This window comes from Lampetra planeri, chromosome 44, assembly GCF_965212315.1.
Source record: "Lampetra planeri chromosome 44, kcLamPlan1.2.h2, whole genome shotgun sequence".
Lineage (NCBI taxonomy): Eukaryota > Metazoa > Chordata > Hyperoartia > Petromyzontiformes > Petromyzontidae > Lampetra > Lampetra planeri.
The window spans coordinates 139,715-158,703 of NC_136150.1; the positions used below are offsets into that span (position 1 = coordinate 139,715).

Sequence of the window (18,989 nt, forward strand, 5' to 3'; positions counted from 1 at the left end):
GGCATTTGGGAAGTGTCTGATAGCCTTGCCCTCGGCTCACAGTTTTAATGGTAAACAATGAGCCTATTGTTCCAAGTTATCTAAAATAATTACAACAGAAATACAATTATAAACTGTAAAATTCAGACTTAATTCAATGCATCCACTATTTCCATAGTAGTATATATTAGTATTACAAATACCAAACAATAAGCACCACGTTGTTTATTTATACCACAACTCGTTTTACGATTACAGTAGAACTCCAATAAATCCGGGAATTCTAAAATCTGTGGCAACCGCGGTTTACTGCAACTTTCGTCATCTGCGGAGGAGAAAATCAAAACGCCTGAGAACTTGGGGACATTTGGAGGGCAGCTAAAAACCTCCTGTAATCTGCCAAGTAAAATGCCTCTTTCACAAGACACCAGCGATGGCATTTACCTTTTGTTTGAGGTAAAAGTCACAATGGAGATGTGTTTGAAGTGCTAGAGAGACAAAGACACAGAGAGACACATGGAGATACAGGGAGAGAACAATATAAACAGATGTCACTGTGCTGACAATTTGCTCTGGAGTATCGTTACGTGCTTCCCTGCTTCTATAATCCATATATTTCTCATGGATTTATGGAGACGCGTGGCTAAAACCTCAAAGTCCACCATTTTTTCTCGCGGATTTTCTAGATTTAACATCGCAGATTACGGAATCTGCGAAAAACCCATTCCCATATCTCCGCAGATTTTTTGGAGTTCTGTAGCAACATTATATTGCTATGCAACATACACTTTCACCGTTCACATTTTTCCTATGAAACCAATCTCAAGATGTTATCATGATTAACCAACGACAATAACCAGGAATGCATCGAATCCTGCTGGATCTTGGAAGCTAAGTAGGGTTGAGCCTGTAGAGTACTTGGATGGGCGATCACAACGCACGAGACAGGCGAGTACAGAGCTGTTCTAGGCTGCTGCGCCACTATGTTGCGGGCAACAGAGGGCAATGCAGCAACATCCATTGTTGTACTGTATTACCCTCCCACGTTTATGGTCCCTGCTTTCACCAATCGGCACCGACTATTGTGAAGTAAACAAAAACAAGTTTAGGAGTGGCATATATTTGTGACCAAACAATCGTCCCCACAGTCCATAAAAATATTTCAAACTTTATCCATTACATATTTATTGGGCATGTAACAAATTATTTAACATGTAAATGCATTGAATTACAATTATTACATGCCAGATCGAGTCTTGTGCTCACAATACACGCATCGAATTGTGCGTCCGAGAAATGTATTTATAATTAATGTGGATTACATGTTCATGTCCCTTTAGGCCAGGGCTCTTCAAATATTGTGCCAGATGTAGGCCCTTTGGAGGGGCCCGCTGAGCTATGGCCTGCTAATAATTAATCTGGCTCGCTGGGACATGAGGAAATACAGATTAGCGAGAAGAGAGAAAGAAACAAGATATCGCGAGATGAGAGACCTAGGGACAAGCGATTCACATTCGTGGTCACGTGTGCAGTAGATGATTGATGAGCTGAGTGAACCCATAATCAGGATATGAACTTCAACCTTCCGCTTGCTGTACCAGAGCCACGTGTGCTCCACAGGATATTACAGATTTAGGTTAATGGAACAAACAAGACCCCGATAACACTCGGGGTAAACAGAACCAATGAGACAATAAAAAACGAGACAAAATTGCTTGAGGCACGAATCGAACGACTCCAAATCGTGACAATTCATCCAATCGCCTGTTGGAATGAATTGTTTAACACCTAGCCAATTTTCTAATTTTAAAACCCTATTTAAAATTGTAAATAAGAACACCCAGAATAACAAAACCAACAGAAAACGTTGTAAACAAATTAACAAGCTCATACCAGTACCGTATGTTTTCTTTCCAGACGGCTGTACATCACTTCAAATGATTAATTTGTAAACACAGTCAATAGCCAAATGATAAACTATGAGTAACGTTTATAGAGTAAACTTTAAAAAGTTTAACACAGTGCCCCTTACAACCGACAGTAAAGTAGCAAGAGAATAATCAGCAACATTGATTGTGAATGAAAAGGAAATTATCATACGTTAGATAACTTCCATCCCTCCATTAATCCACTCAGAGATAAATATCCTTCTGAAAATATCTGAATGCTTATTAAACCGCATATAGAGTGCATAAAAAGATCTGTAAAGGTGGCACATGGATCAGAGGTTCTCAAGTGTTGTTAGTCGACGGCCTCAGCCCAGTCAAAAACTGCACACAAAGACCACATTTAATTCCGTGATTGAATTTGCCTATTCCAAATTTGAGAATTAAATACATTAGTTTGACTGTCTTGCGACGAACATTTCTCTCAGTGGCAGGGCGTGTAGGAAAGTACTGCCCCCATGATGGGTACACCAGAGGCCACTTGAAGGCATCTCAGAGGGAGCTCTGTGATGTCCACTTTCTATAGGCTGTTCTCTACCACGGGGATAACGCACTGCCCTGTCAGAGTTGTGAATGGATTCATCCTCTCGTGACATTATGCCGGGAACACAACTAATAAAATTGGGAAAAATTCTAACATGTGAGAATTCCGTAAGCAGTTGAGATGGTCATTTGAGCCAGAGATCCGAACGTGTCGAGAGCTCCCATGGGCATTGGTGGAGGACACGCTCTGCTGATGAGACCCAAATAAAGTCAAAACCGGTCCAAGGTTTACTTCATATAGGCCAGGGGTCGGCAACCAAAATAACAAGAAGAGCCATTTCTTTCCAATTCGGTACAAAATTCAGTATTTCAAGAGCCGCAATGCATCTGAGTACATACTGTACATACGTACATATTGTCAAGAAGCAGCCCGTAAAGAGCCGCATGCGGCTCCGGAGCCGTAGGTTGCCGACCCCTGATATAGGCAAATGCTCTGGACAGGAGCACTATTTTATTTTGGCCGCACCTTAATTATATATTTACCCACAATCCACTATATTGCACACATCGAATTTGCATTCAGACCTCATCAAACCAAATTGTGTAGGAGTGTAAAGATGTATCTTAGTGGAGACATTTCCTTATGTTATGGGTACGATATGGACACTCGTACGATCATTATTATTATTCTTGCATTATTACGTTTTATGGGTTAAGTCTTCCTTTAACGTGGACTTCCTTGCCTACGTTGCCCAGGGAGCTACTGTTCATTAGCGAGCTTTGTTCCGCTATGGCGTGCTACAGTACCAGCAGTAAAAAAGCCATTGAGGGATCAGTTTTTCCATACACACTCCTACACCTTGTTTCATATGCTGCGCAATATTAATAAAATGTGGAAAACAATAATATTGCACAATTCATCCTCTATTCTAGGAGTGACTGCGCAAGTGACTTCGTCCCCCAATATGCAACAGGGACATGTCTACCTTGTGTCTACAGAGCAATACTCAGTATCCATTACATGTGAAATGACAGCAGGTAAATGTATACAAATACACATGGTAGGAAAGCGCCTTCCTTCTCCAGATCCGTGGTACAACCTCACCATGACTGCCAGCGATCGACCAAACAGGACAACAGCCAGGCTCTTTGGTGTAATAATGAAAGAGGCAGCTTTGAGACAGTCAATGTGTCTTCCCTGCTCAACCAAGTCACCACTGGTGCTCATCTGCCAGACTCAGCGGTGTAAATGCCACCCTCCGGTGGGAAACACGCTAGAGAGAGCACGTCCGCGAGGAGATGTAGCGATGAAAGAGGATCGTGTGCAGGTACCGTGGTGGATATTTCCCTCTCGGGGAGTGTGTAAAATGACAACTGCTTGGCGAGGCCTTCATCCAGCAGTGGATTGATCGTGCATGGTGATGATGATGGTGGGACCAATGACTCCAAAGGACAACTCCTATCAGCTTTCCACAAGGTGACATTCTTTTGACCCAGGACGGATAAAACACTGAATTCTGTCCACCGCCCCCTATACTTGGATTCAAACTCGCGACCTTCTTTTTGGGAATTGGCTGTTCTAAGCAGAACCCAGGTAACGCATTTAAACAAGCAATAAGAAATGAAGGGCTCCGGGTTATGCGCTCCAACCGCCATGGAAACATTTGCTTGCCCTCCCGATTGCTACTGCGCGTGTCTTTAACTGGACTTGTGCTCCACCTGCATCGCAGTGGATATTGAATATCCTGTGACGATTTTCAAGAACTAGTAGGCAGCATGTGGCGGCGTCGCGGTCCGAATTTGCCACGTCCCGAAAATTACTTGCAAATTATTTAAATGCGTGACACCACGGAGCAACATCACCCCATACTTTTAAACCACTGCAGACGATGCCTGTGAAACACGGGCAGCACCTTCCTTCAAGATAGCCTTGCGCTATGAGAATGGTGCAAACATGAAATGTCATCCATTTTTTTTTTCCACAACTACCCGAGGCCACGCCGAAGGACCGGCGCGCACGGGTCTCCCGTCCCGGCATGCCGGGTTGTAACCAGCACAGTGGTGGCGGTGGCGCCGCGCGCATCACCAGTGCATGAAGGCCAGCCCGGCGGGCAGCGCGTACCCGACCGCCAGCAAGGCGACCTTGAGCACGCGGTCGCGCTGCCCGTGCGCCATCTCCTTGGCGAGCACCTCCAGGAAGGCGACGAACAGGAAGGTGCCGGCGGCCAGGCCCTGCAGCACCAGCGAGGCGGCTTCGCCGGCCAGCCCCGCGGCGCCGTTTTCCACGGCGGCGCCGATGGCGACACCCGCGGGGATGGCGGCACAGAATGCGGCGGCCAGGCGCGCGGCGCGGCAGGGCGCCAGCCCCGCGCGCGCCATGCTCGCGCCCAGCGCCGCCGCCGCCAGCGTCTCGTGCACGCCCACCGCCACCGCCAGCCCCGCGGCCTTGGCCGCCGTCTCCTGCAGGCCGAGCGCGACGCCCTCGAAGGCCGAGTGCGCCGACAGCGCGAGGACGAGCACGGCGAGGCGCAGCGAGCTCGACTCGGCCAGCTCGGCCGCGTCCAAGTGGCCGTGGCCGTGCCCGTGTTGCGGCTGCTGGCGGTGGTGGCGGTGGTGGCGGTGGCGCCGCGGCTGCTGCTGGCGACGGCCGGGTGGGGGGCGGACGTGCTTGAGCGGCGCCGGCGACCCGGCCTCGTCGGCGTCCTCCTCCTCGGCCTCCGTGTCCGAGTCGGCACCGGCGTCTCCGTCGAGCGAGTCGAGCCCCACGTAGGCGGCGCGCGGGGGTGGCTCGGAGCGCCGGCAAACGAGCACCAGCTGCTCCAACAGCAGCGTGAGTAGCAGGCCGAGCACCATGCAGCACTCGGCCAGGGGGTACTGATCCGGGAGGCCCATTGCCTTCCCCACGATGAAGGCCTGGATAGGAGGGGGAGGACGCTCCAATTGTCATTGCCATGGGCGGCAGCACATCGCTAGAATCGGCGTCGCTAGTAATAATGGAATAATAACGATCATTTTACTTGAATGCCTGAGCAACTCCAAGCGCTTTACATCACATCTCATCTAAAATATTCGAAGAAAACCCCAAGTGCCAGCTGCCCCTCACTCATCACCACCACCATCATTACCGCCAGATTCACCATCTCACTCACTTAATCACCACCACCATCGCCACTGCCACCATCACCACCATCATTACCGCCACATTCACCGTCACCCTCATTCACCACCTTCACCATAACCCTCACTACCGCCGCCGCTGTCACCACCGTCGGCCCGGCCGGCCCCGTGATGTTTTGCGAGTGCACCTTCTCGCGCACGGAGGGCAGCAGGGCGCAGAAGCAGGTGCCGAGGAAGACGCCACCGGCGAAGGTGTTGGCGGCCGCCATGAGGCGCCGGGCGCGCCGCGACTCAGCCGCCTCCGCGCGGCGCAGCAGCCACACGGGTAGCAGGCAGCCCAGCGACATGAGCACGAACATGGCCAGCGCGCACAGCGCCTTCAGCAGCAGCAACGCCGCCATCGTGGTGCGGATAGCAAGGTGAAGTGGGGGGGCCGCTTCGGGCTTGGCACATCGATCGTCAGCGCCTGCGAGGGATGGGGGTGGCAGAGGGAGGGGGGCAGAAAGAATGCGAGACACTTAAACGCCTTACGGGCGGGCAAGGCGTGCAGTCAAAACGTATAATTTCTAAAATCATTCCATCTCTGTCCACCACAGTAGGATCATTTGGTTACAAGAGTCGATTGGCAATCTGCGTGTCGCGAGAAGCGTGGGTATTCGCACATCTTCAAGACGCCTGGCCAGTGTGTAAGCGAAGGTCAAACACGTGGTATTGTAAGTCAATGTGGTCATAGTGCGTTGTGACGCAAAACAGTAACTGCTCATCTCCACCGATGGCTCGAGAGGGTAATGGGTATTCCACACTTCCAGAACAGGGGTCAGGGAAATCTTTCCATAGCATATATGTTACATGCGTGTCCATATCTATGCAGTGTTTCCATATCTATGGCACTCTGAGCACAAAACTCAAACGTGGACAATGTGAGAGGGGGCAGATGTTACAAGTGACTGGGGCGGGATTGAGGCCAAGAGGAGAGCCAGGGTCTGGTTGGCAAGACCATTAAGAGCAAGGGCTCTAATTTGTTGGGGTTAGGGATAGAGTCCGGTTGTATAGCATACTCGAACCCCTGGCAGCGATCCCCTCCGCCACTGTCAAGGATAATCTTTCACATTTTCTTCACGTTTCTCCGTTTAAGAATGAGATGGCAGTCAAGTCCGTGGGTGGCTCTGAGCTTTATCCAAAGTGCGTTCACACTTCCACAACTTTGGACTTACATCAATTCATCAATAACACTGTCAATAACACATCAATAACAGTGTTATTGACAGTGTTATTGATGAATGTGTTGAGTGTTTTTATATGGACGATTGATTGTCGGCCTCCAACCAGGATCTGAACTTGAGTCAACGGCTCTAAGACGGTTCCACTCAATGAGAGCCCAGCGGTCAACATCTCTAAATCATCATCATCATATACATGGGGTGTCGTTTCTAAGCTCTTTGTGGTTTTAGAAAATGTGGCTTATTTATGGAATAAGTCGATGGTTTGACACGTACACAAAACTGAATTCACCATCGCCACCATCCCAGCGTGGATGAAGCGGTCAGTGTGACCCAGTGCACACCTGACACCAGTGGTTTGAGTATTTTCCCCTTGCCGACAAAGTTGGACAAATGATTTGTCTCTGAATTGCAGTCAAACATTAGTTGACATCATGTGCGCACGTAGGAATAATTGCCCACGTGTTTATAGTCCCTGAACTGTAAGTTCAAAGTCGTGGAAATGTGAACGCACTTTGGGAAGAGCTCAGTCACCCACGGACCTGACTGACACATCATAAACAGAAAACGTATAATAACACTGTTATTGACGAATGTGTTCAGTTTATAACAGTGTTTTTGACAAATGTGTTACCTTTATAACAGTGTAAGTGACGAATGTGTTAAGATTATAACTGTGTTATAGGCGAATGTGTTGAGTCTATAACAGCATTACTGACGAATGTGTTGAGTTGTTAGTTGTGCTTGTGCACCACTGCCAGCGCAGCAGCAGCACCACCAGATATTATTAATTTAATTGTCCGTGCAGGATTGTCAAAATATGAAGCAGCGCTTTGTGGCAATTCAACACGGCACTGGCATGGTCAAGAACAGCTTGCTGCCAGGGGAATGTGGAAAACTCCACTGCTGACACAAACGATGGCACCACCAACACAGCGTTGCCAACAGGAGACGGTCACCACCTTGACTACTGAAAAATCTCATCTATATATATAAAAGGGAAATTTGTGAATATGTGTCTGTTCAAAATGTTTAGCGTACTTCCCGACATGCAACAAACTTGAAATTTGCCAAATGGGTACTTTCCAGACTGTACACCATGCAAACATTACAAAAATATACTTTTTTGTGGGGGGGGGGGGGGGGACGCAATAATGCATATATTTTGCACGGTAAGTGAGCAGTGACGCCACATCTGTCATGTGACCCGTGTGCGGAAGCGTAATGGAGCGTGCCTGCTGATCGCGGGGAAAGTGAAGCCAAGTGACCCACAGTCTTGCAGACCAGAAAGCTCGTAAAATAATTCCTAAAGTGGTGAAGACGGCAGTCAGTAGATGACAGCGATCGTAAGCCCCGCATGCTATTTGTTATTATCACAAGCAGCAGCGAATTACATGATTGTTAATGAGTCACTCAGGACTTTCACGCACGTCTTCACGGTGAATCAGTGCTATCCCACTGCCATGCGGGCTGTCGGTGCTAGGCTTCCCGCGACGGTGCTGATGTACAATAGCATATCCATTAAGTGCAGCCTCATGCTTAATTTCATCCGGTGAGTTGTCATATACCCAGGTTATGGCCAATATGTCGAGTCCACAATTATTGATCAGATCATGGATCAGCACCGTCTTGTTGACTATGGAGCATGCGTTGACCAATCGAACGTTGAGGAACCGTGGTCCGGGGTTTGGCCCAATACCCTATGTGATGGGATCGGGCACGTTCCAGGCGATGTGGTCATAAGCACAGTATTGCAGTGCAGTACACAGTACAATACTGTTATTGATATCCAAAAAGACATTGAGTCATGAGAAGTCTGGAATACTGTGAATCACTTTGGAGCCATTACATATGGGCAAAACTGGCATTTCATTTGTTACTTCCAGAGAGATACGCGGTGTCTAACTCCCCCACATTGATTAAAAGATCCACACAACACCCGACCCAGAGTCTTAATTATAATTCAGCCATGCCCTTGGCAACTGCTGTGGGTTTGAGTTCTGGCTATGATCACAAGGACTGATCAGTCACAGAAACGCTTACTTCAATCTTATGATGTATGCAATTACAGCACAGTATCGCATTTCCATTGATTCTATTGCATGAGGAATGCAGATAAGATATTTAAGGATATACGGAGCCTTTTGTTACCAAATCAAAATAGTTACAAAACATATGTTCGCATAATCTCCAATTAGGTACTGTATTCTTTTGAGAAATGATCAAGTAATAGGATGTTGTTAGACAAAAACCTGGTCTCGTCCAACTAAAATGAAAGATAGTGAATATTATTTCAACTTGTAACGCACACAGCATTCGCTCGCTCTCTTTCAGAATGACAGAGGCACGGGGAAGAACCACGGACGAGCGGGAAGGTAGCTCATGCGACGAGCCCAACCTCTGCATTCCTCTATTACTACTAGAACGAGCCAAGAATGTCTGTGTGTCACGCGCGTGACGTCACCCCACATGCCGCACCCACTGGCGTATCCAGGACACGACTTCAATGACGGCATTCACCTTCAGCGAGCGCGATGCCGATCACACAACGCGGTTCGAATTCGACCCTCGATCGATGGCTGCGCCATCGCTGCACACGCGTCAAATAAAAAGCAAGGGACAAGTCCTTACTAACAACTCCTGTATAATACTAAAGTTAATATCCTCTATAATGTTTAATTGCTGGAGGGGTTGCCCCTCTACCTGAAAAATGTGGCTCCGCCATTGGCCGCACCCCGCCCCGCCCCCTCATGAATATTCATGAGCCGGTGGATTTTTACACTCACGCAGCAGAAGGTCGAGCGGAATTTTTTTCGCAAATTCGCTTTAAATTTGACGTTTCCTTATTGAAAGTGAATCTAATTAATAACTATACGCAGACACAAAGTGGATTTGGTGTCTTTATTTATTTCTTCAGCACATGAGACAAAAGGTAAGTCTAATTTATGCTTCTACATTATGGTAAAATAGACGTTTCTCGGTGGTTTTCCAGATATTGGATCGAATTCCAATTTATTTCAACCCCAGCGACTGAAAGCAGAAGAGAATAAAGTATCAGAGCAGTGAATTTGAACAAATTGAAGGTCAGTTATATACAGTGCTACAGTGACATTAAGTCAGGTGTTTTATGACTTCGTATTGTGCCAGATTCACTGCCATTAAATGTACACGAGATACAATTATACTGTGCTCAATTATTTCGTAAATATTACAGCTTCCGTCCTTGGACGGGCAAACAAGCAAGTATATATGGTGTTGTCAGCCAATGAATGAATGTCTACATGTGGGAGGAAACTTCAGCACCCAAAGACAACCCACAAATATGAGGGGGTAACTCTCTACCCCATACATACAGATGGTGGAGTCCACATTATTGCTGTACCAACTTCTCCTAGCAAGCCAGGGAACGACTCCTCCTCCTCAACACCCACGGGGAGGGATTGTGGACAAGGCATGTGCGATCTGCCAACCATCAGCACCTCCACGGTGCTGGACTAGAGGCCACGGTGCATTGCCGCCACCACCACCCGCCAATGATTTCACGTCAGGCTGGCTGGCTTCTCCCATCATATGTGACGATGGTATTCTGAGTGTACAGACCTTCAAAAGGCGACCTGACCCTCACGCTGGGCCATTGTAACACCATCAATCTGCTTGGCACAGCAATCCCACCTGGGCTGTGTCGTGGAATGGCTGTTACTTCAGGAGGCAATTAGGTAGTTGTTTTTCCATGCAAAGCCTTAACTCCAAACAATGATTATACTACTGTGTAAGCGAGTTATTACTGCTACACGTTGCTACATCTCTGGTACAGCACCCAGTGGTCACCACAGCGGATCGCCATCGAGAGTGAAGCGGAGATCAAGGCGATGGAAGATCCACCACCATTCACCAAGTCACTCGCTCTCCTCATCGTCACTCTCTTATTGCTACTACAAAAGGTTCCTCCTCCACCAAGTTCTCATCCACACCCGCATCACTCGTCACTGCAACACATTCACCTACTAAACTGTCTATAACTAGAACACGTTTGCAAAGCGCTAACTTAAATGGGTAATTGGTATTTTAAATGTGATTGTCATTTCAAATGAAGTAAAATGTTTAAAACTTGTCAATGACTAGAAACATTAGTGCAGATACTGATTTAAACTCGCGATCTCCGTTTCAGAATCAGTAAATGTTTGATACTCGCGAGATCCGGGATCTCGATCTGAGCCACCCGACCGACGCCTCGTCAAGCCTCCTGCTCACATACAACATGAAGACACACTCCCTCCCCCCCTGTTGTGATTAATAAGAGCCATTGGGTGTCCTGCTAACATACAACATGAGGACACACTCCCCCCCCCCTGTTGTGATTAATAAGAGACAGTGGGTGTCCTGCTAACATACAACATGAGGACACACCCCCCTGTTGTTATTAATAAAAGACAGTGGGTGTCCTGCTAACATACAACATGAGGACACACTCCCCCCCCCCCTCCCGTGTTGTGGGTGTCCGAGTTGCGAATCGTCATTGAACTCACGTGTACGAGCGACTCTTCTTATCACCTGGATCAGCCGTCACACCATGTCACACTTCGATCTGTAACGGTGACTGAATTGAACATTGGAACACCTGCGGGCACAAGTAAAACACGTGGCTGATTTTTAGTTGAAGTCGTCACCTCGGCTTCTCCGGTTTGTTAAGAGCCACTTATAAACAACGCGGCCGAGCCACAAGGATACTCCACAGCCCCTGACGGACCGGACCCCGAGCAAAGACGCACCCCCCACGTAAACGCGTGACGCGCGCGGCACTTCCCTACCCAACATGGTTGCCGCTCCGCACAACCCGCGCCAGTAACGCAGACAACACGACGCCATCTTGGGTATGGGACCGTTGGGGTAGGCGCAGCACGAGCCGGAATCTTCCGGGCATTTTTTTTATGCGGCGAGGTCGCGCGCTGATGATGTCACAGCGATGGCTGTCCCTGCCCAATATGGCCGCTGCCGTACAGTGCGGCCCCACGTGCGTGTACAGTGCGAATGCTTGGAGTCGATCGGTGCCTCGTGCGGTCTGGGCGGGCTTGTGGGGGTGGTTTCACCCAACAGAGTGGGACAATGCCCTTGAATGTCCAGAATAAACGCATCATTTGAGATCCAAACATTGTGGCTTTGATATTCCTCCTCGAACACACTGGTGTCACCATTAACCACATAAGAACATCAAAAGGCCGATGCACGCATATCCTTCATAAATGGAAAATAAAGACAAGATGCAGTCGTGAGATTGTGGCCACGCAACGCAAACTATGGACAATCCAAATCGTAAACTCTGTGAGACAAATATAGATGTAGAGTCTCATAAGATATACATTGAGAAACAGCGATACATATAAGACAGAAACCCTGACGCATTAAAAACAAGCCACAGCAGTGCGATTGTGGCCATGCGACCCAAACTACAAAGAGCAAAACAACAAAGTCTCCTAATGCGCTCTCATGGCGAGCAGACTTCGACGTTGGCATTTCGCTCCTTGAGACAAGTCAGCTTTGCTGATCACATAGCCATGCATACATGAGGTGCATGGCAGTGAGATTATTTATTCCCGTGTCGCTCACAGCTTGTGCAAATTAACTACAATATAAACATTTAAAAACATACAAATCGCTGTGCAGATTATAAAAGTGACATGTGCTTAGCATAAATAGGGCCCCCTGCGGGTGGGCTTTATAAATTATCTTGTTATGCAAAATGTTCTTGTTTGTTTAATGTCTAGTGCAGTCGGTGGGGGGGGTGTGAATGGGGGTAGGGGGGAGCAGAATCAGGGTTGGTGGGGCTTGGGCAGATATTGCGCGGGACTCAGCTCAGCATGGTCTGGGGATAGAAGCTGAGGTGGTTGATGGTAGCCGCAAAGCTGATGGAGCCGAGCTTCCTCTTGGATTGTTTCCTGATGAAAGGGCCGTGGCCCGGGTGGCTGGAGGGTCTTGGCGATGCACCTCCTGGTGTAGAGGTCTCTCAGCGTGATCAGCGGGCCGCATCACCCTCTGAAGCCTCTGCCGGTCCCGTTCGGTGCAGTTACCATACCAGATGGTGATGCACCCAGTCAAGCTCCTCTCAATGGTGCACCTCAATCAAGCCTTCTGAGGTTACGTAGGCATTGCTGGGACCTCTTCACCAGTGCATCCACGTGCCGGGACCACTTCAGGTCCTCTGAGATGTGAACTCAGAGGAACCTGAAGCTGTTGACCCGCTTCACTGAGGCCCGGTTGATGGTTAGTGGTACCTGCTTACCCCTCTTCCTGAAGTCCAGAATCGGCTCCTAAGTTTTGCCAAGGTTGTTCCCTTGACACCACGTTGAGAGTGCCGTCACCTCATCCTTATTATGGCATTGGAGCTGTACCTGAGTCGATAGTGTACATGGAGTACAGGAGGGGGTTAAGCACACATCCTTGGGGGGCACCAATGTTGACGGTCAGGTAAGATGAGATGTTTTGCTTACCTTTACCGCCTGAGGTCTTCCCGTTAGAAAGTCCAGCACCCAACTGCAGAGGATGGCGTTCACACCCAATGCCTCCAGTTTGGAGATTAGGACGGAGGGCACTATAGTATTGAATGCTGAGCTGTAATCGATAAACAGCATTCTCACATAGTTACCCTCCTTCACCTCCAGGTGGGACAGTGCCTTATGCAATGTGTAATGGATTCAACTGAGTCGCAGACATTTTCTTGGAGGCAACACATTTATTTAACACCAACACACGGGGTAACTGCCCCTTAACAGAATAACAACCTATGGTGGCCACCACCAGGCTAACTACACTAGTCACTACGTAACTGCTACAACGGACCAGACCACAGCTCGGGTCCAGGTCCACGTGTTGGAGACTCGGTAGGACGTAGGCGAAGGTTTCTTCAGGATGAACAACGCCGGTCCCTCTGGGGGACCCGGCTTATATCCTCTGCGGCGTGGCCGGCTCCCCCCTTGGCCACGACCACCTTCCAGAATCCTCCAGCAGGATCTGGCCCCCGACCACGTGACCACCCCTAGCCCCCACTTGGGGCCCCTTTGTACACTTAACTTGTCACGTGTCCTCTTGGGTCAACCAGAGTGCCACGGCCTTTAGTAACCCCATTTCTATGGCCGGCACTCTCACACCCTATCCTGTAGGGGGCCGGCACTGCACGCCAGGCGTGGTGCCATCCAGCGCTATCAATCAGCGCTCACCGAGCACCTCTAGGGCCGGTACTACACCCGCACCATTGTGGTGTCTGCGATGTCGTTACATCGCACGCCGTGCCTCTCTCGGGCCGGCATGACACAGTGACATCCCGCGATGTCACTACAAATGTAATAGCAATAGCGTCATCCGAGGACCTTTTAGTGCGATACGCAAACTGCAGGGGGTCCAGTGTATATGGTAGGATGGAGCAGATGTGTTTCTTTATTGCCCTTTTGAAACACTTCATGATGATGGTGGGGTGAGCGCTACGGGTCTGTAGTTATTAAGGCATGTAATTTTGGCCTTTCTGGGAACCAGAATGATTGTAGACGTGTTGAGGCATGTTGGAACGACAGCCTGGACGAGGGAAAGGTTGAAGATGTCTGTTAACACAGGGGCCTGCTGGGGATGTGCATGCCCTGAGAAAGGACACGCCCTGGTATCCTGTCTGGGCCGGCTGGCTTGTGTTTGTCAACCTGCCGGAGGATCTTTGTCACCTCGGCTCTGTTGAGCCTAAGGACGCTTGTAGGAGAGCTGTGGTCGGTGCAATGGGGGGAAGACGGAGGTAGGGAATGTAGGGGGAGGCGGGGGGACTGTGGAGCTGCGGGTGCAGGGGTAGCTGTGTTTGCCTCAAACTGTCCATAGAAGGTGTTGAGCTGGTCGGGGAGGGAGGCGTGGTTGATTGCCTCACAGCTTATTGTCCCTTTGTAGTTTGTGATGGATTGTAACATATTGCTACTTCCATCATGTGCAAATATATATATATGACCATACTTTACGCTGGTCAGTGCGCATTGGGTGTATAGTTGGGTAAATCAGTCGCTAAAGCAAGTTGCGTGGGGTGGAGTAAAATGTGGGTAACATTTTTTTAGATAAGGAGGATCTCCCAGATTGTATACTTGATGTCATTTACTCAATGCGCGTTACAGTATGGCATATAGAGAGAGTGTGGGGCGCCACGTCCGCCCACCGCCCTCGCTGGGCAAGTGGGGCGCGACGTCCGCCCGTTCCGCTCCCATCTCCACTGCGTCAGTCGGTTCCCGCTGGGCCCCCCGCTGACCGAGTGATGGGGCCCCCCACGCTAGCGCCCTCTCTGAGGGACATACTCGTGCTGCTGGCCCGTAGCCACACGGAGTTAACCTACACACCCGTGCACACCGCAGCTATCGGTAACGCAGGGGGCGCGAACGCGCTCGCACCTGCGGGCAATTATCTCTTAACGTGAACACGCTGCGGCTCCACGTCCTCTCTCGCCGCACGTTCCCCCACGCAGTCGCTCCACACAGAAATCACAGACACCACACCGATGCTCTGTGCTAACTTTTACTCTTGGCGCAAACCCCGCCCTACCCGGGGGGAAGAGCCTAGCCTACTACTGCCCAAGTCCCCAGATACTCAAATGCCCTACCACGTACCCCGTAGGTGTACTCACGACGTCGCACGGACGCTGTGAGAGTCGGAGGGAGGACGAAAAAAGCTTTGTCTATCACTGCCTCGTGGCGGCCCTCGCTGGCATCACACGGATGCTGCGAGCGGCTCGAGTAGGCAGGGAGTGGGTCTTGGCGGCCAAGAGGTTGAAGAAAGATCTCTTTTGAACGAACCCCAGGCTCCCCTTTTATCCTCATGACTTCAAAATCCTGGAATCGCGTTGTAACGCGTGGCCAATCATGCGCCTACCTGTGATTACCGCCCGGTTTTTTTGTCCTTACATGGAGAATTGCCGCTGGTGCTTCTGCGACCCATTGCCTGTCCGTCCGCACTCATTAATTTATTACTCACTCTTGTTAATCCGGAATGATGCCCGACTGGCGAATACGCAGCCTGCGAGTGTGTATTCGGTATGGGGGTCGGGGGAGGTCGTGGCGCTGCGATCCCCTGATCTCATGGTCTGCCCTTCTCACTTAATATTCCACCGCAGCCCCTCCCGATGTCGCGAATGACTGATTGCGGCTGGCCCGGTGAACCTTTTTGCGCCCATACAATATTAGGCCAACTCACGGGCACCGCAATGTAACCTGTACTGCGAGGGTCGGCAAATCTCCTGGCACCGGGAAACCGTGGGACTTTCCTCCTAGGGACCCTTCGGATTAAAATCCGTTGTGCCAGGAAATCCCCCACCAGGACACTCCGTGTGTGTGCTGTGTGCGTGTGCTCAGTGTGGGGGCCAGGGGGGAGTCGCGGCGCTTGCAGAGTTGCTCCGAGGCCGTGGCACCACAAGAGCCCCAATGATCAGATAAAATCACTAGAAATCATCAAATAAGTGGGACGAACTGTTGGATCAGAATCATTGCCTGTTTACAGACATTCAAAGCCTCTTCTTCGGAGAGGTGCCTCAAACTGACAACTGATTTGAGAAATTCTGAAAACTGATTGAGAATGACAGCCACGGTATATTATTACAATTGTTCACAACAATCAATCTAGAGGCCCACAAACCACTTGTACAAGCTGGATTTAGAAAAGTATTTTCTACTTATGACTGCAATAACATGAACAGATGCTGCTATACAATACAAATGAATACCAAATCTACTTGTCTAGATTGTTCAGTCTATGAAAAGGCACTTAACTTTTTACAGACTGAACAGCCATACATTGATATGTAGGAAGTGTAGAAATGTAAATAAAAATACAAATCATGATTCAGGAAAGTACATATGGAATATAGCTTTTATTTGAAGAAAACATTTAAATACATCACCATCAACATTGGTATTTATGAAGCAATCCAAGATACCAGAAATATCCCACAACCCAATGTACAGCAGCTGGTAAGTCTCACAGATATCGAGAGCACAACCACAACATGGAAACCATTTAAACAATCGTAAAGCAATAAAAAAAAACGGTGTTACTCGAGATAATTCTGGTTGTTCAAGGTATTTGAGTAAAGCTAAAAAATGCCGACCTGACATTGTCACAAACAATAACAAACAACAGTACGCATCGCATAAAATGTATAAGAAAAACAATGGTATTTTCATTTGCATTCGCAACAGAAAGTCACACTTTTGAATGCACAAGTGAATAACGATTATACAAATGCACTCACTTTGTATAATTTAATGAACATTCATCGGTACTGTACATTACATCAACGATGTAAAAAAATACTCCATTCACAGTGAAGTTTTATAAAAGTTTTAGCGCAAATATTTATGGCCATAGTCTTGGAAGGTTCTGTCAACTGTAGCAGAATAAAGCAAGCGGTACTGAGGGATGGTGGCAGAAACATTGACAGTGTCGAAATCAGACATTCTCAACCTCCTGCACTTAATTGAAATGTATCAGAAGTTTTTATTTTACTTTCAGTTTTTGCCTATGAGCTGTAACTGAAGTTGAATGTGGAAGAAAGTGTTTATGCCAGCGGTTCTGATGAGACATTGAATATCGAAACCGGTCCACGGTTTGCTTTTTTGAGCGAAACGTTGGACAATCAATGCCGAAAAACAGCGATGCAAAACTGAAAACGCACCGGGCAGAGCGCGTTTGTGCAGCCGTCCTGACCCACTACCACCGTTTTTGATGCGCTTGTAAATTCCTTTTATTTTAGTTCATTATATTTTATTTTCTGTGCCAGTTCGTTTTTAAATTACATTGAACCTTATCCTCCCGCTTGTGTGCTGAGTTGCCGTCGGTGTAACCAGGGCCCTATCCCTCTCCTGCCACCCGTTCGTCTCCTGCCCGGTGTAACATCCAACCTCACCAATCGTCTCACCATCCGACCACATTACCACGCCGCTTGGCCACGCTGTTCAACCACGCCACTTACTCTCACCACACTATTCAACCATAGAACTTTAGCAATCAACATGATCACTCGCCACGCTAATTACAATGACGTTGCCACTTTACTACATAGGTACCTCACCACCACACTATCTGCATTTACCTCAATGCTCATCACTCGACCACACCACTCATTTAACTATTCACTTACATATAAGAATAGGTTTTACCATTTCTGGCAATAAAACAGGTGTTATGATGTGCTTAATTTCACCTCCTTGAATTGTTGTTTGCAAACGAAACTTCAGTGTGCCCCATTCATTTTTTTAAATGTTATTTTTATTAATTTACATTCATATTTGATTTATAAACAAGAAACACTAATGGCCGTCGCTGGCGCTGAAATTATCATTTAGAAGCTGGGCCAGTCTGCCGGAGGCTGCCGCGGGCCCCGTGGCCTCGCAAGGCGGTGGCCAAACCCTACAGGCATTCAACGACAAACACAGACCATACACACAGACCGACTCATTACTGCCGACAGGGGGGGGGGTGCAGGGTAGGTGGTTAAAAATGCTGAGTGGTTGTGGAAGGCAAGAGTGAGGGAAAAAGGGAGGGTGCATGTATCTTATTGAAACATCCAAAGGAAAACTCTACCTCAGTTTAACACGTAGGAGGCTTTCGCGACCAATATCATCCATAAGAGGTTTTTTTTGGGGGGGTTTGATCGCGTAAATATATAAATGTGTCGTTAAAACCCGCCACCACCCGACACAGCCATCTAGTAAGGGTTGTCACGTAAACAGAACATGCCAATTCGTCACTAGTACAGCACAAATAATCTACGTGTCATGTATTATATAGGTTTGGGTTGAACGAGGACCCATGTCTAACTGAGAGGAATCCCTGACAGTTCACCAGTATTGGTTCAAACGAGCCTGATTCTTCTGATGAATGAGACACTATTTTGAAACCAGTCCAGAGTTTTGCTTGTGTTGAACCAATGCTGCAGGTAGTATGCACTACCAGAAGGTCATGTGGTAGTTGGAATTCATAAAACAAAACTCACTTTTTCCATGTGGAGGGACAGATCTGTAAAGGAAGCATATGATCTGCTAATTGTGTTAAGTGTGCGCAGGAACTGAGGGGCAATGCACGAGACGCACCAGGCAAGTAGCCGAGGCTGCTGTGCCCCCTCAATTCCCAGAATAACCAATAAAAGCACCCGCGAGCAACTCCATCAGCTGTCGTTATGTAATCAGTTCACGGCAGGAAGTCGGGGCCAGCCCTATCGCGACAGCACGCTCACCAG

At 48.5% G+C, this 18,989-nt stretch overlaps 2 protein-coding genes across 7 annotated transcripts in view; both read right to left on the reverse strand.

Annotated features, from left to right (window-relative positions):
• Positions 1 to 2,892: 2,892 nt before the first annotated feature.
• Positions 2,893 to 11,578, reverse strand: SLC39A3 (solute carrier family 39 member 3). 2 transcript variants are annotated; one of them, XM_078614314.1, is made up of 4 exons: positions 11,272 to 11,578; positions 9,266 to 9,335; positions 5,714 to 5,991; positions 2,893 to 5,321 (listed from the first exon to the last, which is right to left on the reverse strand). In XM_078614314.1, exons 3-4 carry the CDS (start codon positions 5,924 to 5,926, stop codon positions 4,491 to 4,493), a joined length of 1,044 nt encoding a protein of 347 aa, XP_078470440.1. In that variant the 5' UTR covers positions 5,927 to 5,991; positions 9,266 to 9,335; positions 11,272 to 11,578; the 3' UTR covers positions 2,893 to 4,490. The 2 variants fall into 2 exon arrangements, with proteins under 2 accessions (XP_078470440.1, XP_078470439.1); XM_078614313.1 differs by lacking the exon at positions 9,266 to 9,335 and having other exon boundaries at positions 11,272 to 11,553.
• A 5,025-nt stretch (positions 11,579 to 16,603) lies between these two features.
• LOC144732748 (uncharacterized) overlaps positions 16,604 to 18,989 on the reverse strand; it is a 44,581-nt gene continuing 42,195 nt past the window's right edge. For 4 of the 5 annotated variants that reach the window (XM_078614324.1, XM_078614319.1, XM_078614320.1 and 1 more), the window contains one exon: positions 16,604 to 18,160. In XM_078614324.1, coding sequence (XP_078470450.1) covers positions 18,093 to 18,160 — 68 coding nt within the window. In that variant the 3' untranslated portion in view covers positions 16,604 to 18,092. Of the gene's footprint in view, positions 18,212 to 18,989 lie in introns of all 5 variants that reach the window. The other variant, XM_078614321.1, reaches the window with a different exon arrangement.